Here is a 25,732-nt window from a genome sequence, read left to right as displayed (position 1 = left end):
TCCCTTATTAAAGGTAAGATCTCAAACATGAGGTTGGTCTAAGAAATTCTATAATTTTTCTATAAAGTAAAGTTATAGTTCTTGAATTTCAAGAGGATAGTTTTGCAATGATTGCGACGTTGAGATTCAGAGTTAGTACTTCCCATTTTTTTCTCAGTCACTGAAGATCTATCTTACATAATTTTACAAAACAATTAGTATCCACTTAAATTTCATTTTTGAACCGCGGTGCAAAGTAATTTACAATAAAATACTAATCATATTCAGTATGCTTGTAGGGCAGTGCCGCCGGTATTTGCTGCAGTCACGCTGATGTCCCATAAACTCCGCACGGTAGAACTCCAACGGTAAATTTTCATCTTCAGAATGAGACGGTCTGAAACATATTGACTACGTTGGCTAAACCCAAGATAATGAAAATTCTGTTACTTACGTTAGTAAAATTTGAAGCAAATCGCCAACGACTCCATTATGCTCGTATACCGGTAGTTCCGACGCTTCACAGATTGCCCGCAAAATGCACCGTTTGCCATTCAAACCCGTCCTAGTTTCGTAACCAATAAAAGGAATTAATTTTTCCAATCAACATGCAAACTAGCCCGTAACTTACTTGTTGAGCTGAATTTCAATTGAACGATAAACTTTTTTCCGCGTTAACATTGCACTTCGTCGCACAGCGTGCAATGCTCTCTCCTCCTTTAAAACTCTGGAATTGATTTCCGTCGTATCAACCCGCTTTAGAGCACCTTGAGTATAATCCGTTGAATCAATTGGCATACCATAGTTCATTTCAAAATTGTACGACATAAAAATGTTTCTCTCCGGAATGACCAGCGGAATCGACAGTGCGCACAATATCTGCCATACAATCGGAAAAATGATTGAATTTGTTTTGGAAACTTGGAAACTTGGAATTTGGAAGCGAAAAAATACTTACACCGGTAGCACTGTTAAAAGGAAACACTATTCTTTTTTCACGATGCAAAATTCTGGTTACATTCTCACCGAAAACTAAATCAAATCCATACGAAAACATCAGAACCAAAAGTAAAATTTTGATCATTTCGAAGCTGCATGCTAAGGAACGCTTTTCCGAAGAAATTCAGTCCAACACCCGTATTTCACCGCGAATGCCCTTCAGCCACAGTATAACTACACCCTAAATGGTTGATGTCTTGTCAAGATTTATCAGAATTGATGTATAGGCATTCTACTGTACCTCATTATCATAATCTACCAAACAGTACTTTCGATATAAATAGCACGCCACGCGTGCTTGTTAACCAATTAGCAGCAGCTTCCTATTTGGGTCGAGAAAGCTCTTGTAACAAGACGCTTCGATGTAGGTATAGGCGACATAAGCTGATCGTTCGATGACTAACCCGCTATTTCGACTATTCCACGTGGTTATGGATTTTCAATTGTATAAGCACAGTTTGGCAGTTTGCTGATGTTATTAACGCATGCTGGTTGTTTGTTATTGGTTCAATGGCAATCAAGTGGCTAGTGTAAAACGAATGAAGACGCCTCGGGACGCATATTTTTTATTGAAGCTACCAACTAAATTTTGGTGAATAACAGTAAAACTAAACTAATTTAAGTGTAATTGGATTTTGATTTTCATAAACCTTCATGAACATTATTACTGGACCACAGTAAAGAAGTAAAGAAGTTTGCATTGATGATTATAGTCACTCAGTAATGCATCGGAGTTTTAAAAAACGTTGAATAGCTAGCTAATTGATTTAGGCTTTCACGGCGACCAATAGTCAGATATTTATGGAGAAAAAAAATGGAAGAATGTAATAAATATACAAAAAAAAACCTGGAACGAGAAAAAGGTAATTTTACTTACTCGTGTGCCCTTTCGCCGGTGGGTGTCGAAAATAAATAGTTTCATAGCCAGTAACCGGCAACAACACAAAACGTTCCCTAGGCAGCCGGTACAAGATCATAAAGTTTTCTTAATTACAGCTTGGGTCCAGCAGCAGGGAAGAAGCTAGACCGAATTATAACACCATTTGCATCCTTCACTCGCATTGTTCGTCGGACAGTTAACGTTAACTTATTGCCGGTTTCCTACCAAGTGCAGAAAAAAGGAAATGGTGTGAGTGCGAAAGAAAAAAAATCGTTACTGGAGAATTACTCCGGCGGACCGCCCGACCACGGATCCTTTATGTGGCAGCGGTAAAGAGCAAATGGATTTAAGGAAACCTGAAAGTAGAAGAAGGAAAACGTGCTGGAAATAAAAAGTACAAATTTCCAGTGCTTCTTGTCTTCCCGGAAGCGCAATCTTTTCGTTTCGATGAGCAATCGAGCCAGTGTTCTGCAATAATGGTAACAATATCGGAGTGGTGCATTACTTCCTTGCGCGGTTCAGTTCCGTCGGACTCAGAAGTTGCATTACATTTGCATATTCCGCTGTCGATGACGTCTCGTTGCAACAATGAAAACTAAATTTAGTACATTTTCTTCACTTCTCGTCCATTTCAACTTGCGAAATGTAACCACTTTCGAACTTGTTCGCTGTTGGGCATGTATACAATCATCAAACTATTGAATATCTTTGAGGTTTACTCCCAAGCTTGTTGTCGAACAGAATAATAACGCACCCTCGACTGGATATCTCGCACAGTTTTCGAAGTGCAATCATACGCTGGGTCTACGAGGAACGATGTCGCACTTTCTTGCTCTGTCTGTCTACCTTCAAATTCCGTCCCCGCAGAAGCTATCGCGAAAATTCATTACATATTCATTCCTTATCGCAACCGTGTCTGACATCACTCATAACAACATCTAATTTAGAAGTTTTACGATGGATTAACTTTGGCGTGCAAATGCCACACTCGTCAGAACTCAGAACCACTTTCCTGTACCACCTTTACACTGTCTTGTTATTGTAAGTCAAGATAAAGATAATGTCAGATGGGCCTTCCAGATATCAACGTAAGTTTCTCGTCCGCTGCGGTTGCTCGGACGGAACGACACCTTACAACAACCGCCAAGAAAGGACATCCAGCCAGCAGCAGAATGCATGCACTCGAGCAAAGAGTGGCTGCTCAAGTGCCAGTACGAAGCTGAATATCAATGAATGTACTCTCATCTACTCTCGTTTCGTCGCCGTTAACAAACGAAAGCCCGAGAATGATTCCTTTGTCATCCGACACCGCACCGAAGTGTAGCGTCAATTTAGTAGAAGATTGTATAGCTCATTTCTGGAACGCTTTAGTTGGAGCCTTGCAGGAGAAAGTAAAATTGATTACAATGTCGTGATCGAAATGAGTAATATTTATACTTGAATGACATTGTTCCTTTTTTCATTCGTACGAAAATCGTTTCGATGAGCACAAATAAGGTTTATGATGTCTATGTTACGCGTTCTGTTGTTATGTGGATACTACTAATGACTAATTAAAATACCATAATTTGTGTGAAAGGATTAGCGACCCTATTTTTAATAGTAAAACAACAGAGAACAGACATCCATTCAGGAACAAATTTTTCGGGAATTCTTGGATAAAATTTCAAATTAAAATCACCTAATATGCTAGCGACACCACCACTTTAGTTTCGCAACTAAATGATACTTTTGATTTGTACACTGACAACTTTTGGCTCCTCTGGCGCTAGTATATATGGACTGTAAGCGTTATGCTAGCGCCAGAAGCTAGCTGTTGTGAGTTTAGTGTAGAATTTTATGCGCCTATAGCGACATCATCACTATAGTTTCCCAACTAATTTGACATAAGTTTTATCCAAGTGGGGACCTTTCGCTTGGATGTCTGTTCTCTGTGGTAAAACTAAATGACAAATTGATTTTTTGGTTATCTGATTAGCTTTCGTTTAACTCAAAAACAAATATGATAGAAACAAAGAAGTTCTACAAACTACAAAACTTTGAACATTCAGCAATTCCATGAAAAAAAGTATTGTCGAAACTTAAGAGTGCTCCGATTTTTTACAAATTTTATGTACTTGTCCCTTTTCTGAAAACATAAGGCCCATATATTTTAAGTTGGTGTTTACCTTGGTTGGTCCTGTGTTAGGGTGGTACCGAAAATATCATTTTTGCCAAACTTTCTTTAAAAATTTAAAATGTTTGAACTACTAAACCGATTTCAATGATTTCGATACCACATGAAAGATATGTTAAGGGCTGTGCATTAATTACATAAGAGTTTTTCCCCATTTCTAAAACACCTTTCCTCCCATGTAAGATTTTGTACGATTGTCTGATATATGATTTTTTCGTATCGCTTCCATTCTTTTCCCGTTCGTAATTAGTGTAGGGGAACTGTGGGTAAGACGAACAGGGTGGGTAAGACGGACAGGTGGTTGATTCTACTAGTTAAGCATTAAAATTCGTAAATGTTTTGATGGGCATCCAACCATCTTGCTATCTCATGATATCTGAATGTTTCCATCATCATTTAGAACTTTCCAATTTCGATAAAGTACAGAAAAACTAAAAATTGGAAATGATTCTGTGTCTGGATGTAATTTTTTTCCATTGAAATTAAGCTTTTTGAGTGGTTTTATTCCAAAATGTTGCCCATAGCATGAAGTATTTCAATTTAATACCTTTTCAAGTAACGTCTGCTTTGAAATAATACGTAATTTCATTTGCGTATGAAAAATTGTCAACGTTTTTAAAAAATGTATAATGATTGGATGAAATGGACAATTGCTAGTGTGGGTAAGATGGTCAGTGAACATATTATAATAATATTGTTGATTTTGCTTCTTAGTGATATCTCAAGCATATAAATGAAAATTTAACCGGCAGATATGAACTTCAAACAAATTAGCAGCGGCCAGGCATGAAACAGTTTTTGGAATGCTTGTTCATATTGCCGCTGCCACACAACTTTCTGTTGGCTGCCTCTAGTGGGAGGGGGTGGACTGCCCCCTTCATTTTTTGCAGACTACACCACCATATTTTACGTATCCAAATTGTTAAGGGTCAAAAATAATAAAATGCTCTCAGTTGGAGCGATTTACAATACCTGTCCATCTTACCCCCACACATTGTCCGTTTCACCCGCAGCACAACAAAAATTCACTTTTTCGGACCATTTTTAATACTCAAAATACACATTGAAAAACATTTTTTGTTAAATATTCCACTAGCTACTTTTGAAAACAATATATTGAACTAAAGTTAACTGTATTTAGGTTTTATAAATCATAAGTTCTCTGTATTATATGAGCTGTTCTTCTTAATCTGTTCGTCTTACCCACAGTTCCCCTACGGTTTCCTAACGAGATTTTCAGGAATATTAGCCCCAAGTTCAACTTCTATAGGATTGCAAGAAACAATTTTCCTGTTGCTTTGAATTGAGGATCGCTTGCTTTATACAATGCTGCAAATTAAGCGAGAAGCAAACTAGCCTCTCAAGCGAGCGAGTGTGAGAAGCATCCTATCCAACGCTTAAGCCACCGTTGCTGTATGCAGACATTCAACTACGCTCGCGAACACACAACACCATAGCGTCTTTCTGCATAGCCTGCTCGCGAGGCAAATGACTCGTGAGCAATCAGCTGCCCATGAGGCACACTGTATACACTGGGATACAGATTTTGCATTACTTTTTCTTTTCTTCTTCGTCTTACGCTCTCGATTCCACAGGCGGGCGGGAATGCGAGCCCTCACGAATTTTTGATATCAGCTACTCGGGTTGCAATGACGAACTAGTGCAACCGTGGTCTGTTAGCTAAATACTCGCAAAAACTCGTCGCAGTGCATGAATAGCGATAGTCCGAAAGGGATGCTTATGCTAAGTATCACACGCTATCTTATTAAATTGCAGTAACCCATTTATCACCAATTTTAGTCATAAACAGGTTGCAGAAACAAAATGTGACAGACCTGTGCTACTTGGGGTTTCGGCATGTTCGTTAGAACGAGAACGCGTGTGTGAGAAAATTACAACCATACGAGTATGGACTTCACAACACTGGCTTTATATTTTGCTGAGCTGAAAACTGAAATTTTTTAATACATCATATCGAAATGGGTGTATCCCATTAGGCATACTGACGATAGGCATACGGACACACGGCAAAATTCGAAAATGTTATGTATTGGGCATTTATAGAGTCAATTACGGGCGGTACACCAAAATCGCTCTCTGCGCACCATCCAGTGTTAAGTGGGAATGCGTAGTAAATACTTAAGATAGAGTAATACTTAGTTCAGCAACCTTATGGATAATAATTAACCCTATAAATGCCCGTTACATAACATTTTCGAGTTTGGCTTGGTTGGGGTGTTACAGTTAAATAAACGAAATAGGTGCAATGAATACAGGACAGCCCTGCATACAGACGTTAGGTAAGATGAACCAAATGGATTCAATTCTAATAATAATTTTATCAGAGCTTTGCTGAGTTTGTTAGGTTTTATAATGGTTTTCCTCAAATAAATTTAGTCTTATTTGATTAACAGTTCCGAAATACGATGGAAGAAGACTTAAAGAAACACCAATAAAACTGTATTACCACCTTACAAATGGTTTCAAAGGATACTTAGATTTACGAAACGCTTTACGAAACGACGTTTTACAGCTTCCTTAAAAGTTGACAATAACTTTGACAAAATTTTAAGACATTTTTTTGCAAAATGGACTTACCTTAATAATGCTGCCATAAAACTTTTTTGAAACTGTATATTCTTAAAAGAAAAACAATACTCATAAGAAAGAACATTCCAGCATAAACGATCTGACAGGCTGAATGGACAACAAAACCTAGTAAAAATTGAAAAAATGAATCTTTTACACGAAAATTAAGCTCGTTATACGCTGTTTTTTTGTTCTTATTTTACTTTTCAGCCCTTAATTATAGAGCTTATTATCTATATCTTTCTCTCTCTATATATAAAAGTGAGCGTGGGTATGTTTGTAACGGGTGGCAACTAAAATTTTGGAATTTTTTCGCGGCCTCTATGCTCAACAACAAACGAGCTCAGAGAGAAATGAGAGTATGTATGTGTTGGCTCTCTCTCTCTCTCCTCTTTTTGTTAATATTTTTTGTTTATGCTTGTCCAGTTTTGCTTAAAATGGCATCGAAACAAAAAGCATTTCGGGAGCGCGTTGTACACTTCTATGCAACAGAAATCTTGACAAAAAATATACGGTACAACATTTAAAAAGCAAATATGTTGCGACTTCGACTGTTTACCGTATCCTAAGATGCTCAACAACTATTCGCAAGCAAGGTAGTGGAAATCCAGCCAAAATTATGGACGCAGAACGACATCGTTCTCTTTCTCGTTTCTTCAACAACAAGCCCTCTGGTTTGGCTATCAATTAAGATGCACCAGACGAAATTTTTGATCCCGTTTCTACAAAAACATCATGCAGATGGACAATACGTGTTTTGACCGGATAGAGCATCATCGCATTACGCCAAAAAAACACAATCGGTCCTGAATACCCATTAGATCCAATTTTTACCCAAAAACCACGATCCGGAAAATCTGTCTCAGTGCGCCCAATCGAAAATTTCTCTCGGGATTTTGAGTTTCTTCTTGTACAAAAATAACTGGAGGACCATGACTTGCAAACAGTTGATTGGTAGAATCAAGAGATGTATTCACAAAGTTGACATGACGGCCGTACAACGCTCCTATTTCGACATAAAACGAAAGCTTCGCCGTACAGCCGATTACGGACCGTTTTCAAATGTACACTAATTTTTTTTCAACAATGAATAATGTATCTTTAATTTTGGTAAATTAGATCTTCTTCGTGTATCTTTGTCTTTTTTTGACAGCTTGAGAAAAAAATTCCAAAATTTTAGTTGCCACCCGTTATGGTCCACTATAACTCCAGAACACCTTGACCGTTCTCCACAAAACTTGGCACACATGTTTCTCGACATAAGCGAATCAGAATTGAAGGGGCTGACAAAAGGGGGGAAGGCCCTAACTCCGAAACGTCTGGACGGTGCTTTATCAAACTTGGCACACATGTTTCTCGACATAATCAGATCATCATCGACATCGACTGACTTCGACTGACATCGAATCAGAATTGAAGGGGCTGACAAAAGAGGGGGGTCATAACAGGAGGAGGGGAGACCATAACTCCGTAACACCTGAACGGTTCTCCATCAAACTTGGCACACTTGTTCCTTGGCATAAGTGAATCAGAACTCAGGGTGTTGACAAAAGGAGGCTTCATCAAACTTGGCACACATGTTCCTTGACATTAGGGAATCAGCACTGGAAGTTCACAAAAGGGGGGAAAACCCGGACAAGGGGGGATGAGATCTAAATAAGTAAAAAGGGGTTGCGTTTCTCTTGCATTTAAACCGATTGAAACTGTGCAACTGACTTTGAGAAAAGAGGGAGGCTCATGCGAGGAGGAACGTATGGCAAATAAACCTTTGTTTCGTTTACATTATAGCGATTTTCATTGAGCAAACCGATGCATAATTAGCTACGTGACAGAAGGGAGAGCTGACTGGGAAGTAACCAATATGTAGGGGGACGAGGAACGTGAGTATGAATGCATGTTCCGCCATAGCTCCGGAACTTCTGGATTGTTTTTCATCAAACGTCGTTTGTCAAACACATGTTTTTTGGCATAAAAGAATCAGCACCGAGGGTTGACAAAAGAGGGAGATGGTCTCTTACAAGGGGAGAGAAAGGTTGAAATGGGTGAAGGGGTGCGTTCCTCTTGCATTTGGAATGATAGCAGTTGTATAAGTTGTTTTATTTCTGAAAGGGGGAATAGAAAAAAGGGTTTTGTTTCTTGCATTATGAGAGTTTTCGTTTCAAAAACAAATGTACAAGTGACTGAGTGACAAAGGGGCCTCGAGTGAGATCGGGCAATCAGCTAGTATGTAAATAAAAGTGAGCGTGAGTATGTTTGTATGTTCCACCATTACTCCAGAACGCCTTGACCGATCACCACCAAACCTGGTACGCATGTTTTTTGATACAAGGGCACTGGGGGTTGACAAAAGAGGGGGGTTTATAACGGGGGGAGGTCAAAATTCCGAAATGCCTTGACGGTTCTTCATCAAACTTGGCACACATGTTCCTCGACATAAGAGAATCAGCACTGCGGAGTTAACAAAAAGGAGGACGGGAGGTTCTTTAATAGGGAGGGAGAGCCCCAACAGTGGAAGAGGCCGTAACTCTGAAACGCTTTGACCGTTCTTTATCAAACTTGGCACACATGTTCCTTGACATAAGGGAAGCACCACCGGGGGATTGACAAATGGGGGGCAATTAATGAGGGGGGAGATCATAGCTCCGAAACGCCTTGACATAAGGGACTCAGAACTGAAGGGGTTGATAAAAGCGTGGGGGTACATAACAGGGCGGAAACTCCGAAATTTTTGGACGGTGCTTCCATAAGTGATGGTGTGACAAAAGGGGGAGCTGATGACCGGAGGTTGCTGACAGGAAAGGGGGAGTAACACCCATATGACTGTAACAATTTATTCGTACAACAGAAAAAATCAGAATACGAAACACTAAACTGCAATGTTCGCAGTTGTAGAATTATCAACTGTAATCTTGCACCGAATCAAAGTGACCCGTATAAAAAGTGTTCGATCATTAGTGATAAGTGTTGTTGACCATTAAGCATTGCTCTATCTCAAGAATTTGCGGAGTACTTCCGGTTCACATCTGTTGCTGCACAAAGACCGGGAATACGCCGTAAATACAAAAGCTCGAGTAACACTTAATTCAACAATTTTGGAGATAATGATAAGATCTATGAGTGTTTCATACATAACTTTTTTCAAATTTAGCTGGACTGAGGTGGTACGGCCGAATAAAGGTAAAGATAAGTAAAATCGTAGCATAAAGAGCGGGACAGCTCTGACCGTCTACAGTCTACAAGTCTATAAGTGCTAGCGAGCAAGTAGAGAACACACACGAAGCTTCAAACAACAAGCAGTGGCCAGAATGCAGACCAAGTGCTAACGGAACGCGATTGCTCGACGATGAAACTTATGAGAAAGCACATTTCAACCAATTCCCGGGGGTAAAATTCTACAGACTCTTGCTCGTGGCAAGCTTCATAGCAGAATCAACTTTGTTTTCGCGGCGCGCGATTCGCGAAAAAGTCATGATTTAGCAAGGGATCTGTTCCTGTGGCAAGGATACCAATGTTTTCTGACGGATAAGATTGTTAATTCCACGATGGTCAAGTTACGTTTTGACCTGATTTGGGTAGCTAACTCAAGAACAGCAAGGACGTGTTACAATATGGTACAACGACAATCGGATACAGTTCATCGCAAAAGAGCTGAGTCCACCAAAATGCCCCCAGATCCATCCAATTGAGAAATATTGGGCGATATTGAAGCGGAGACTGAAAGTGATGAGAGCAGTCAGCAGCAACTATGTTCAGGTGAAGAATTCGAACGGACTGGCCACGACCGTGTATTAAAAAGGTGTGGGCCGACTGATGAGCAGTATAGTTAAAGAATTCATTCGAAAATACCATTCATTGTTTCAGTTTTTCCATGAAATATAATATAATTACCTTTATACCTTTATAGATACATCCTTAGAAAGGTTCTGGATTGAAAGAAGGGTAAAAAATATTCCCATTCGAAGATGTCCTATGTATTTCTAAATGACCTGAGCTTTAACCAAACGGGTCTATCACGTATTGTAAAAGTTTGGTGCCCGCCTTTTATTACGATTTGGGCACGGTAAGATTACTTGGACTTCTTTTTCGTGTACTCATACAACTTTAACAATTAAAAAATTAAACTTAACTGAAATAAAATTTCACTGGACAAATGAAACCAATCATACATGATTGGTGAATTCTACCAGTTTGGCGCTTGGCGAACGATTTGTTGAAAGGTACCGTCTGTCTTTAATAAATTGAAGAAAAAAGTGGTCAACATTCACGATAATTACATTTACTACATCTGCATATTGCGCTTCCTTGTGATCGTAATGAAAATTGATACCAACAGACTGACTCCGATGGCAAGAGCACAAGGACGGACGAGCTAACAGCTCGTGCCTTTTCTATGGTAGCTGTCTTGGTCAGTACCGCTCGACAGCGCTCGGTACCGCTGATACAACGATTCCGGGTTGCATCCGGGTGTGACTGATGTGCTTCATTTTCCCTTTCCCAACTGCTGCTGCTGCTGCTGCTGCAATGAGCTATCTATTGTTTGAACACCATTTTTCCCGTCTAATCTTTCTGATCTCACACCCAAAGCCACGCTGACCGCCCCGGGGTGGAGGCAGAACTAATTGCAGCATAATTAAACCTTCAAACTGTCACTTCCGTCAGTAGTGAACTATGTAGCAGCGACCGTTAGCTAGAAGGCGCGCCATCGCTTGCACCGCTCCGTCGACGGGTTCTTCGGAGCCTCCTAATGGCTAAGCTACGATGTGAGCAGAAGCACTTTACCGCAACGCTGAGCGCGCGGTACCTACTCCGGAACGCAAAAAAGCATCGAAAATTAATGACCACCGAGCATGAACTTGTGACCGATAAGAAAATGGCAAAAGTGGAACTAACACCGACCAATTGAGATCACGGTATTACGGAATTAGTCTTAATAATGCCGGACGTACATTTGCGAGTAATGTTTCCTTTTGGTGAAATGATTTATGAAATCTTGTACCTAGTTGGTGTTAAGCTTCTGAAAGTTGAAGATAAATTGTACATGAGATCAAAACCATTCGATTACCATTGCTAATCTTAATTTTTCCGGTACTGTTCTACTGGTGCGCTGCGAGCAGGTCATTAACGTTGTCACAGTCGGCTGGCTGCCCCTGTTCAATGTTCAACTTTTCTTTTCGAATATTCATTCCGTTCCGTTGTTCTCTCTTCCGACAGGACTTTATCTGTACATGCTGGTTGTGGAAACTTTCTCCGGCGATAACTTGCGGTTCAACATGTACGCTGCCATCGGATGGGGTGAGTATACACAAACCATAGCTTATAGTTTACTGGATGAAAACTTTCCGAACTCCGGAACGATTTTGCTGACGTTTTACCCTGATTACTGTCAGAGATAAAATTGGCCTTTTGTGTAAATTAACTATTCTATGCGAGCTTCCTGTATGTCCTGCATGATAGTCTTGACCAATAAGGGTACACTATGGGAGATTTATCTCGTAAATTAATTCAATAATTGAATTGAATTTGCAGTAATAGAATGAGACATTTATTAATTGGGAATCTATTCTTCAATAAGAAGAACAATCAGAATCAGAACAGAAGAAAAAAATTGTAGGTAAATTTAAACAAATATATAATCCCAAAATATGGCCTATAATTCGATAGGACAGGATTCGGATAATTTTACTATCGAACACAATATGAATTGTGTTCAATTTGATTTCAGAAAGAAATTCACTAGAGCAGTCTGCTAACGTTTCTTAACTTACTGACTACCGCCGCTCAGTGCACTGGTACGAGGTATGCACATGGGACTTTATATCTAAATTTTTTGCAAAACGTTTAAATTTACATAACATTTTTTAAACAACGGTGATCTGAACCCTTTTGTTGATATGGATTGGAACTTGAAAAACTCGACATGCGTACATCTGTAACCGGTAGAACAATTGAGAGTTATTTCGTATTTCGAGAGTTAGGTAGAGTTGTGTCACGGTCGCCATATCGTATGAATTAAATAAAGGAGTTTGTGAGTCTAAGCTCTACTGACGTATTGCACCAATTAATTTTGGTTTTGCAGTACTAGGAAGCCTCCACTTAATGTACGTCTACTTTAAATAAGAAGTAAATAATAAGTCCGGAAAAGGGCTATTGATAGAATAAGAAAACTGGAGTAACCACGATTTTCAAAACAATGACTTAATTCAACTTCTGACGAATTTGCTTCAGTGTGTCCTCGGTTAAATTGGGCTCCACTCAATACTGCCTTTCCATGAGCGCTTATCAATCAGTTAGGAAAAATTTTTCTTCATTGTACTCTTTTATTAGTTAACTACATTCAAATACAGTCAAATATAATCATAGTGCAAAAGAAAAGTAGAAATTGGTTGTAAATAAGTGAAAGTAGCAATATGGAGGAAAAATATTATAAAGAAAACAGTAAAAACGATTAAGCAGTTGAAACGGAAAGACCAAGGTTAAAAATAAGCCAGAAATAGATGACAGAACTATTAAGAGAAACTGGGTTATCCAGCGAACCGAACTTTCAGATATATTGATAAAAAGACCAGCCAATTTCATTCTCTTCATATCGTAATACATTTTTTTACTTCGCTCTGCTATTTCGGCTTTCCATTTCGAATATCAGCTTCCCTCTCTCATTTACGGTTTGCAAATTTCTTTGCCATTTTTTATTTCTTCCACCATGTACCTATCAGATTTTGTCTTTTCAATTCTCTTTAGCATTTGTTTTCAATATTTCCAATTTCTATTAATATTTTTCTGTTTACTTCTTCTCATTTCTTTCCTCAGTTTTCCCAATCCCAATCACTACTCTCTTTAATTTTTCTTTTTATTATTTCTCATCCCCATTTGCCCTTTCATTTGCCTTTACTAAATTTTCTTTTCCATATTCCATTTCAATTTCTCATTTTCCTTTCCCACTTCACAATCCCTTTTCCTGTTTCTCCTTACCGTTTTTCATTTGCCATTTCCTTTTTCCATTCCCTTTCACAATTACCTTTCCTATTTATTTTCCTATTTATTCTATTTGCCCTTTCATTTTCACCTTTCGATTTTTCATTTATCTCTACTATTTTCCTCTCCTATTTTCTATTTCACTCACCCATTGCTTTTTTCCATTTTGGTTTACCATTTCTCTTTCCCATGTCCATTTCTATTTTACTTTCCTATATCCCTTTCACAACTCTCGTTTTAATTTCTCTCTTGCATTTCCCTGAACTATTTCCCATTTCTCTATCTCAATTCCCTTTCCCCTTTTCCATTTCCTTTTCCTTTCACATTTGATTTTCCCATTTATCATTCCCATTTGCCTTCCACTTTTCTCTTTCCATTTCCCGTTGACATTTGTATTTCTTATTGCCGGTTCCCATTTCCTTTACTTATTTCCTTGTCCCATTTGTCTTCCCAAGTAAAAATTCTTAGTTTCATTACGCTCCTCTAGTGGTTTTCATGACCAATTCTATAAAACCGCTAATAAAAGAATGAGCTCCACCAGTACTTTATTATGACCGCCATAAAACTGCCTTCCGACCACTCTTCAGAAAGCTTTTATAACCTCTTTCAGAATCTGGTTATGAGCTTAAGTAGTTTTATAATACCCTACAGGAAGAAGCGGTGAAGCCAGTTATGCTTTTCGCTGCCTAACAGCTATCACCATAATTTAATAAAGCTTTTCGCTACAAGGCTATAAAGCGTACAGCTTGCTCTGGTAAAAAACTAAATCAGTCTGTCAGCTATTAGAGGCAATTAAACCGCAGATATAAGCCGAGAAGAATCAAAATACAATGCATACAGGTTCTGTTGCATTTGTCTGCTTTCTGTTGTATATCAGACTACCACCTCAGCCGCAGAAGATCAATAAATTTTCAACAGTTTTCGTAGTTGTGCAGCATGTGCGCATTAAATTTTTTCGAGTAAATTAATATGATAAAAGCAAAGCTTTTATAACCCTATCAAATTAACAGATTTATTGCGGTGTGACAAGCAACCATAATGAGATCAATTTTGATTCGTTTGCCATATTGTATTGCTACGCCACACGTGTGGTAGTTTTATCGTGGTCATATAAGCTTCCAAAATAAATTTGCTTTATTAACAGTTTTATTATGGTTTTATAACTACCTATAAGTGTGTTTTGACTCGCATCATCTTAGTAAGGCATAATACCATTAACAAACCAGAGGTGATGATTAATACCGCTATAAAACCTTTATAAAATTCATTCCATTTCCATTTCCTATTATCCTTTCCATTGTTTTTTCCATTTTTCTTGCGCCCTCCTTTTTTCATTTCCCATTCCCACCTCACTTTCGTACTTCCCTTTCGCAACTCTTTCCCATTTTCTTTTCCCATTTCTCTTTTCCATTTTCTTTTGATATTTTCCTTTCCCATTTCCCTATCTCATTTACCTTTCATATTTCTAATTACTCAATTCCATTTCCATTTCACATTTGTCTTTCCAATTACCTTTTCCTTTCGCATTTACCTCTCCCATTTCCCTTTCTTATTTCGCTTTCCTATTTCCCTTACCAACTTCACTTTCTCATATCGTTTTCCCATTTTCTTTTCCGTATCCTTTTCCCGTTTCATTTTCTTATTTCTCCTTTCAATTTTCCTTTCACATTTGCCTTTCCAATTTTTTCCCATTTCTTATTCCCAGTTCCCTTTCCCTTGTCTCTTTCTTTCCCTTCCCAATTTATCTCTCCCATTTCCTTTTCCTTTCCCGTTCCCATTTCCTATCCAATTTTCACGTCCCATTTGCTTCTCCCATTTCCTATTTTGCTTTCCCATTGCTTTTTCCCAATCCTCTTTTCTATTTCTTTATTCCCATTTTTCTTTTCTATTTCCATTTCACAACTCATTATCATATTTGTGTTTGCCATTTCTCTTTCCTATTTTCGCAAGCATTTAGGCACCAACTTTTCAAAAGGGCCAATCTGCAAAATGTAAACATGTGTGAGGGCTATTTTCTGCTGGACATAGGGAAAGAAACCCTCACTCGGTTTGTTTACATTTTGCAGGTTAACCCTTTTGAAAAATTGGTGCCGATTTCTCTCTTCCTTTCCCGTTTCCCTTAACCTTCCTAATGCATTAAGAACCGATGGTGAAATGGCCATTTGGCTTCTAAATGACCTAGTTTTACTCACATCAGTCTTATTTGATCAAGCCGATGTGATTTGATGTGTCGCAAGATGAGTTATTCTAAAATACAAAAATGTTCCGGGACCAATGCTGATGTGGCCATTTGCTTTCAAAACGTCTTTATTATGCTTTCAACAGTCTTATGTTATTAAACAGATGTAATTCGACGTGTTGCAAGATAAATCATCGCAAAATTCAAAATTGTCCTCTAAAACCGAGTACCGGATGTTCCGGAACCTATAGTGAAGTGGCCATTTGGTTCCAAAATGTCCCCATTGTACTTCAATTATTCTTATTATATCAAGCCAATGTGATTTGATGTGCCGCAAAATGAATTAGCTCAATGTATACAAATGTCCTCCGGGACCTGTTAGAGGGTGTTCCGGAACCGACGCAGAAATGGCCATTAGTCAACAAATATTCCCTAACATACCTTGGGTGCCAGTTTTTGGCCATACCTTTCAAACGAGGTAAAGAAAACGAAATCCGGATTGAAAATGGATGAATGAGAGCAATTTCAAAACTTGGGTCGTTTTCGACCCCAATGCATAATATGTAACTTTTTTTGCTGTGGCTCTTCTAGATGTCGCTGAAAGCTGAAACTCCCCCACAATGCTAGTTTTCGAAAGTTAGGAAAAGTCAGAAAATTTCAAGTCTCTAGCTCGTTCCATTACTGTAAGTATGCCGATGGGTCGAAAACGACCCCAATGCACTAGGAAGGTTAATTATTTTCCATTCTCATTTCCCTTTCCTATTTGCCTTTGCCTTTATTTTATTTGCCTTTATTTTATTTTCCCATTTCTCTTTCCCTCTTTCCCCCTTTCTTAAGGTAATTCCGTTTCTCATTTTCCTAACACATTTCCAATTTCTTTTTGCCATTTCCCTTAATCATTTCCTTTCCTTCCACATGTCTCTTTCAAATTTGCCGTTCTCATTCATTATTCCCATTTTCTTTTCTATTTTCTTTTTCACATTTACCTGTCTCATTTCCCTTTCCCATTTCCCTTTCACCTTTCACTTTCCGATTTCGCTTTTTAACTTTGGCCTTAGCTTTAAAACATTTTTTTTCAATTCTCTTTTTATTCGCTTACCTATTTTTACTGTTATCTTTTAATTTTCTTTCCATTCCTCAATATTTCTCCTTTCTGATTTCCATCTGCTATTCCCTACTTTTATCTAAATTGAATCCAAATTGAATTTTTCGCTGATTACATACCCATGGGCTTCAATTCCCATTTTAACTATGCGAAAACCATTTTTTGGGTATAGCACTGGTCTGGTTAAAGCTTGAGGAACATTGCTTTAGAGTGATCATTACTGGGCACCAGGGATGGGACAATCATTTTGACTCAATTCACATTCATTTGACAGTACCGTCGCAGTCATGCAGAATTTGAAAAAGCTTTATATGGGGCATTTGTAGAATTAGACTAAATGAACGTTCACTTAATCACTAAAGAGGTATTAGCATTGTAGTGCCGTAACTACAAAAGATACAGCAAAACTTCATTCAGCAAAATTGTAGATAATAACTAATTCTACAAATGTCCCATATAAAATGTTTGTACTGTCAAACGAATGTTAATTGAGTTAAAGTGATTGCGCCATCCCTGCTAGGCACACCCTCCTTTACCATAGCCTCTTTAAATGGAAATCGAATTAATAATAAGGATAAAATAACAGATTTTTTGCAATTTTTGTTATGCTTTTGTGGATTGAGCAGTAATTAAATCATTAAATCATTAATTTAAAAGATTAAAATAATATATATGATAACAATAGATTAAAAAGCCGAAACGTCGGAAAGAATAAAAAAAATTCTGAAAATGTTCTGTGTAGTCGATAGAGTATAACTTAAACAGTATAACAATCTCTACTATAGTGATACTAAATATTTTTTATAGTTCATTAAATTTTCCCTTAAATTTTTTGTTATGATAGACATTTCAATTTACTTACCGCTCTTCTTTTCAGGACAATCAATTTAGCACTCAAATTTCCTAAGCACCCGCAGAAACTTTGAATACCAACTAAGGTTAACAAAAAAAACTTTCGAAAAGACTTTTAATGTTCATAAGTCATAAATTCAAGAAAAATCCCGTATTTTATTGCACATTCAGGCTCCGTCTTAACAATCATGCAAATTAGTAACTTTTGCTGGTACACCCGTAACCAACCGGAAACGGCTCAGTCTGCAGTCAGCAAGCAAGCAAGTATCGGCATTTAAGAAGCGTTATAATACCAGTAGGTAGCCCTCAAGCACAACTTTGAACATTAGTGAACACATTTTCCCGGCTGCCAACCCGCCGCCGCCGCCGGGAAAGATCACTAAATGAATTCTGCTGCACGTTTTGCCAGCCCAAAAAGTTTTCCGCAAGCTTTCCGCGTGCTCACTGTACTTGCTCGGTAATTACCATATTTCGTGTTGTTCCCTCAAAAACAGCGGCCATTACACGCGGCTTCAAAACGACAGCAGATTTTTTTTCTGTGCCCGATAAAAGCGGTGTTTTGCTTTGTTTTGAACTGTATCATTCGGTGGAAATCCGTTTTGATTCGAGCCACTAATTGAATGTCGATGATTCGCCAAAAAGCCTCGGCACGTGATTCGAGTGTGCCTGGTTTTTTCTCATTTTTTTCTTTACAGAATAAAGTGTAAAGGAAAAAATCAGTGCCTGTGCCTTATTTCAATCATATTTTAGAAGCCATCAGAAACTTTTTATAGCGTAGCAGTGATATGCAAATAAAATATTGTTCTGTACCACGCTCCACCTAGCCTTTGGGAACATAAATAAAAGATGTTGCCTCTGCAATGTCCAATAATATGCTACTTCAGGACAACCATCTGGAGAAGTCATGCAAACGGGTGCTGTGTCAGCCATTGCACGAGAATGCATCTTTTATTCCCCCGAAGCATGATGAAGATGCTAAAATCCGCGCATACTAATGAAAGCGAACATTATACGACTTTTATTCTTTCCTCGGTGGAAAACTGTCCGCTACGATCTGTGTGCACACAGAAGTCATCATGGGAAAAGTATTTTATCGCAGCTAGGAAACTTTGCAAGTTGTTTAAAAGTAAAGCTAACAATTATAGACTCGTCTTATTAGTGCACTTTACTAGGTTAAGGCATATATAATTCAATCTGTGTAGTTAAATAATTTATGTGGGTTTACGTCTCAGTGCCAAAGTTTTTGAGCAAAAACGAATAACATGGCGTCCTCATAAGAATTAATAGAATGAAAATGGTTGTTGGTTGTTATATAACAAACAAAGGTTTATCCAATTACAATGCGTTTTTTGCAGAAATTGGTAAAGAACTTTGTTCACCTTGCTCAGGTTTGTGCATCACTTATTTCATTGGAATCGATGGAGACGCCTTGTAGACTGTGTGAATCCTCAAGATGCGTTCTTATTCTATAAGTTTTATATTATTATTTTTAACTTAATAATTATATATTAACTTGCTGGTTCCTTCCTTTGTTTCTTTTATGGTTACTCTGATCCTTTTTATTTTTTATTTATACTGAAAGAGAAATTAAATAATAGTTTTTCAACGGACAATGCTAGAATTCTACGAAAAAAGCTTTTGGAAGAACACCGTCATTCATAGACTCCAAACATGCTCGAAAAAAAATACAATCTTCTAGTACAATCTACCAATCAAAGACGTGCTTCCAATGATGCTTAGACATCGCATCAAATGAGATGATAGCAAGTTTATCTCGACCGCGACGCCCCTTGAATCATCTTCCTCTTTCAGGAGTAATTATTACTTCACCTCAATGCATAACACAATTATCTCCGTTCATTCACTTTTGACGGAGTAATTGTCGAGACCAGCTGCGGCAGTCTTCCTGAGCAATGATATAGCTGATGCTAACGGACGATAGAGTTTTATATATATTTTTTCCGCAGACTTTTATTTAACACACTTTTATGAACCGATTGCAAAGCGTATTAAAACATTAATCTTTAGCACTCACAGCTCACACAGCAGTTCGTTTAAATACCGCTTTATGCATTATGGCCTGCGATTATGTTAAAAATATTTTTGCATTCATTTTTCATCGACAGGGGGCCCCGCCGCTTGTGTTGTGCTCTGGGCTATCGCCAAGGGTATTGCCATCTCTGGTCAGGACAGAGCCGCTACGGTAAGTCATTTAAAATAATAATTCTGCATCGCATTATGCATTGTCAATAAACGCAGCTATGAATACCCACACACTCACAACGGCGATGAATCCGCAGTGAAGACAAACATCGCAATCTACAAGTCCCCATGGATGCAATCTCGTACTCTATAAATACCGACAGGCTCCAGAGAATTGATATCTGTTTTAACTATTTGCACAGGCCTTTGCATGTGACCTATATTTCTCCGCAAAGCACCGTGCCGTAACCGTTTCTCCATAATTTATTGTCTGGCGTTCAACAAATCAAACGCCCCTGCCTGATGATTTGATTGTGGCCATTAGTGGGCCCTAAAATGTGTATCTGACATTTCAACTCCCCTCGTCATCGTCGTCGTCATCACCGTCGACGTCATTCTATCCGTCGTGCAAACATAAATTTGCTTCAAAAGTAGTGCGGTTCCTCTACCAAATAAATGGTGTATCAAATTGTGTAGACGCTAACTTCCTAAAAAATGCTTTTTCATCATGTTGAAATTAAGGTTGAAAACGAAAGAACGGATACAAACATTTTATTAAAGCAAAATTATCATTTGCGCTAGCTGTTTTCCCACTTGTTTGGCAACCAAATTCCATTTGCATTTGAACTTTTTCCCGTCGCTTGCAGTTCCAACCTTATTATCTTCGGTGCGCTTCATCCTAATTAGCCAGGACTTTGCTCTGGAATTTTGGACGGATTCCACTTCGTTGGACCACTTCCGACTGACGCCATTGTCGTTGTACGTAGTTTGGTGTCAGCTTGCCAAACCGCAGCAACTTCTTCTGAAGGCCTCCTTTTAATGAAAGTTCTGATTCATGATTCCAAAAGCGTTTGTTTACCGAAAGAGGTACAGTTCCTCTTTCGGTAAACAATCTTCAGTTGCGAACGGAAAAACAGACGCTTTTGGAACCATGAATCAGAACTTAACCTCTTTTTAATTACACTATCTTCGGGCCACTCGATCGACGACTAATCGACTTAATTAGAGGTACAAAAAATTTGTCCAGGATCTTTCCGAAAACGGCCTTGCAAAACTTTACATCATCCACAGCAACGCATTTATATTTCGTCAACGAATTCCTATAAAGCTCTTTTGATCGTTTGCTAGCTTTTTCCGTTCCTTTTCGATATAGAATTGCGACACTTCTGCCATTTTCACAACGTCTTTGGATGACAACTACAAGTTTCATTTATAAAGAATGCATTTGCAAGACTGCTACAATGCTTAGTTTCCTGTCAGCTTTACAAGGCGGGTACGTGATCAACCCTGACTGCGACTTGCGAAAGCGACTGTCAGATCTATGTAAACTGCATCAACTTGCACTCCTTCATTCATGCACTTCATAACCGGGCTGAGGCACATGTCTCTAAAAAAATTTAAGGTACAACAAAATAATTCGCCTCAAAGTATACCCGGCTAGTCCAGAATATGTATTTAATTTAATAACCCAGTATTTTTGCCGTAAGTAAATCAATGGTGTAAAAACAGATCCTGACCAAAGCCCAAATTATTTAACTTCAAGTCCAGGTTTTTGAACCGTTTAAGCTGTGTGCTTCGAAGTACGATACTGACTTTACAAGCCAGTTATCGTATTTTCGAATCTCGGCTTGGACGGTGCTCCAAGAGTCAGTAGGATCGTTGCTAGATGAACTGGAAAATTTCGATATAGACCTAAACTATATTGGGAAGTACAATGGCAGGGGGATCCGAATGTTTTACTCACTAAACTACTGCCGCCCCATTATATTAGGTAGTCTAATACCTAGTTAGCCTAGGTTAGGTAGTCTAATACGCCAATAGCCAATAGATTTGTGGGAAGTTACCAGGCCGGCTTCATGGAGGGTCGGTCTACAACAGACCAAATCTTCACCCTGCGGCAGATCCTCCAGAAGTGCCGCGAATTCCGAGTCCCCACGCACCACCTGTTCATCGATTTCAAAGCCGCATATGATAGCGTAAACCGACAAGAGCTATGGAAAATTTTGGACGAAAACGGCTTTCCGGGTAAGCTTACTAGACTTATCATGGCTACGATGGATGGGATCCAGTGCTGTGTGAGAATCTCGGGTGGATTGTCGGACCCATTCGAATCTCGCAGGGGACTTCGACAAGGAGATGGTCTTTCCTGCCTGCTATTCAACATTGCGCTTGAAGGTGTTATAAGGCGAGCGGCGATCGAAATGCGGGGCACGATTTTCAATAAATCCAGTCAATTTATCTGCTTTGCTGACGACGTGGATGCTGTCGGCAGAACATTTGAGGCGGTGGAAGATCAGTACACCAGACTGAAACGCGAAGCAGAGAAGATTGGATTGCAGATAAATACGTCTAAAACGAAGTATATGCTGGCGGGCGGGACCGAGCGCGACAGGGCTCGCTTGGGCAGCACCGTGGTAATCGACGGGGATGAGTTCGAGGTAGTCGACGAGTTCGTATACCTTGGCTCGCTGGCAACAGAGGACAACAATACCAGCCGTGAGATTAAAAGACGTATTATCAGCGGAAGTCGGGCCTACTACGGACTCCACAAACACTTGCGGTCGAACAATCTGAGCCCCCGTACAAAGTGCACACTGTACAAAACGCTAATTAGACCGGTTGTCCTCTACGGGCACGAAACGTGGACATTGCTAGAAGAGGACCTACGAGCACTCGGAGTTTTCGAACGGCGGGTGCTAAGAACCATCTTTGGCGGAGTGCAAGAGAACGGTGTATGGAGGCGAAGAATGAACCACGAGCTCGCGCGTCTCTACGGCGAACCAAGTATTCAGAAAGTGGTTAAAGCTGGACGGATACGTTGGGCAGGACATGTTGCTAGAATGCCGGACAACTATCCTGCAAAAATGGTTTTCGCATCAAATCCGGTAGGAACAAGACGAAGAGGGGCACAGCGAGCGAGGTGGCAAGACCAGGTGGAGCGAGATCTGGCGAGCACTGGGTGCCCGCGGAACTGGAGATCAGTTGCCATGGACCGAAACAGATGGAGAAATTATACTGCGCAGGCCTTGTCATAAGACGTTAGGCCAATTAAGTAAGTAAGTAATACCTAGTTATTCCCGTATACCCACCACACACTCCTATGCGACTCTTATGAGTAGTTTAGTGAGTAAAGCATACGGGTACTAAACGAAAGAACATGGGTGCAAACACCACCTACCATTGCACAGCCTAATATACTCTTGGACTATGTCATCAGACACTTCCTTTTGTGTAATGACCGCGTATAGAGTCATAAACGAGTAAATAAAAAGACTTTTCAATTTGAAATTTTAATTTAAGTTGGACACAGGAACGAACGAAATAAAATCTGAATTGGACATTAAATTGGACATGAAATGGGACCTAAATTAGGCAATGTGTAGTTCGACAAACCTTGACATTTTGCGAATGTTTGTTACGCAATTTTTTTAGGTAACTTGCTTAAAATAAATGTTTGCTGGTTTACGGATCCTGCTCAAAACATAACATATTTGTTATTGGCCACACAACTTATGATTGAACGGAAAAAAATAATCTGGTTCACATTCTTCAATTTCCTTGCAAATAGTTGATATCCCAAGTAACAATTTAGGTTTTAATTCACTCTTCTGAAGGTATTTAAGACCAAAATTGGTCATAAAAATTGCCATAAGAGTACAATAAAACTTACATTGTTGCTTGGGATAGCACCATTTGTTGTGGCAGGTTGATTTGAAATTATAATTGCCTTTCAACTAACATGCGAACAACGAGTTAAAATTATGACAGTTAAAATATCATCAATTAGCTAACGTCCTCTGCATACTAATAGTTCTATTCGACATTCTGTTTGTCAGTTATTTCCTACTTGACAGCAATACAATCAAATGTATGTAAACAATGACATGCAACTAATTGCAAAGCAACAAATTAAACGCCCAAACCCTATTTTCGGATCAGACAGTCGCTAATTCTTCTTCAATTGGAAAATTGCTGCATCACGACACACGCATCAATATTCCGTCAACCCCTTTTTCATATCATCAAGACATCTAGACATCATGAAATTAAATAAAAAGAAAATTAATCCAATTTAAGTCTACTAGGGTTTATTTCTAATTCCCGTCATAGTAAGTAACGCCATTCTAATTTTCATCATTTGTTGGATAGATTTAATGAATACTCCAAAAGTTCTTGTGCTGATTTGACTAAAAGACACTTACCTTCCGATCCGTAAACTTTGAAATCACTGAAAAGCGATTATTAAAGCATATTATTGAAATTACGCAACTGACTTTATTTCTTAAATTCGTCGTACCGTTTTAAAATCCGTCCATCAAAATTTTTCATCGTCCGAACTAAAAATCACAACAATGTTTACGAAGCTAACACGCGTGTATTTGTGTAGGACGGAATGACAAATGTTATACTGTAAAATTTCTGCGGGTCAGGCAAGTTTTCCTGGCTGTAGAATAACGACAATGCCTTGCGTGAGTTAGTTTCATTTTTGAATGACGGAAATTAAAACGATTAGTCGACATTTTCTTCTTCGTCGCACGAAAAAACGTATGAAATTTGGCTGGTAGGACTTCTTTAATGATAAAAAGCATTTAAATAGATCTCAGCTCACTTTGATTGATCGCGTGTGATAGACAACAAACTAAAATATTAGGGAATAACTAGTTTTACATTGTGTGTCATAAAAATGCTGATATTTTTAATACACTGAAGTCGCTTTTTACGCGGTTTTTTTATACGCGGTTTTTTTTACGCGACTATTTTTACGCGGTTTTCGGAATTTACGCGGTTTTTTACGCGCTTTTCGGAATTTACGCGGTTTTCGGAATTTACGCGGATGTGCAAAAAACGTCTATTTTTTCGCGTAGTGTTGAAATCCACAAAGTTTTTTTTTACGCGAAATTTTGGTTTTTTACGCGGTTTTCGGAATATACGTGGTTTTTTTACGCGGTTTTCGGAATTTACGCGGTTTTTTTACGCGGTTTTCGGAATTTACGCGGTTTTTTTTACTCGGTTTTGATTTACGCGGGACGTATCCTGCGCGTAAAAAGCGACTTGAGTGTAATTTGTGTTCGATAGGATGTGAATAGGCAATTACGACGAAGCAGCAACATACCCTATGTATATTTATTCTTGACAGAAATATACACAATAGAATTAAATTTTATTAGTTTTGGACTTTGGACTAGGTTTATCGGGGTCATGATGAGGTTTATAGCGGTCCTAAGAAGTTTTGTTTCTTTTTCTGGCGTACTTCCCAAGCACAGATATCAAATTAGTATAAATCTGGACATCGTAAAGAACCTTCGACCTATTGGGACGAGGGGGCTTTGTCACTTTTTTCCTAAAATAAAGTAATCGAAATCACAGTAAATATATGGTGTGTTTAACTGTCGTTCCTGCCTGTGAAGCAAGGCGATCATGAAGAAAACGTATGTCATTCGTGATTGAAAGTCAAAATTATAATAGCAATCACATAATTGCTACATCTGCTATGAGTCGATCCCCGCCCAGTTACGATGCTTCGATGTACGATGCTGGTCTAACAAGTCAGTCGTGGTATGTTCGAATCTCGGTTAGGCGGTGCTTGCTAGATAGAGCCAGTAGGATCGTTACACTGGCCCCGTAATTTTCCTGTACTCAAACAGCCGGCTACGAAGTCTGTCGATAAAGAAGGGTAATGTAAAATGACGGTTTAAGCCCAAGGCTTTTGTTATGAGTCGATCGGTATCCAAACCATGATAATCCATCAATAATTGGCAAAGCTATAAGCGTTCAAAATCTTTAATATTTTCGTAACGG

The 25,732-nt window shown here is 38.8% G+C and overlaps 1 protein-coding gene across 1 annotated transcript in view; it reads left to right on the top strand.

The window, feature by feature from the left end:
* The window catches only part of LOC128736563 (diuretic hormone receptor-like), an 82,522-nt gene that overhangs the window by 26,982 nt on the left and 29,808 nt on the right, over positions 1 to 25,732 (top strand). The window contains exons 8-9 of the mRNA XM_053831049.1: positions 11,835 to 11,915; positions 19,858 to 19,934. Of these exons, the coding sequence (XP_053687024.1) occupies positions 11,835 to 11,915; positions 19,858 to 19,934 (158 nt within the window). The remainder of the gene's footprint in view (positions 1 to 11,834; positions 11,916 to 19,857; positions 19,935 to 25,732) is intronic.

This window comes from Sabethes cyaneus, chromosome 2 (assembly GCF_943734655.1).
Source record: "Sabethes cyaneus chromosome 2, idSabCyanKW18_F2, whole genome shotgun sequence".
In the NCBI taxonomy this organism is placed as follows: Eukaryota; Metazoa; Arthropoda; class Insecta; order Diptera; family Culicidae; genus Sabethes; species Sabethes cyaneus.
The sequence above is the reverse complement of the archived record's forward strand: the minus strand, read 5'-3'. Positions and strand labels throughout refer to the sequence as shown.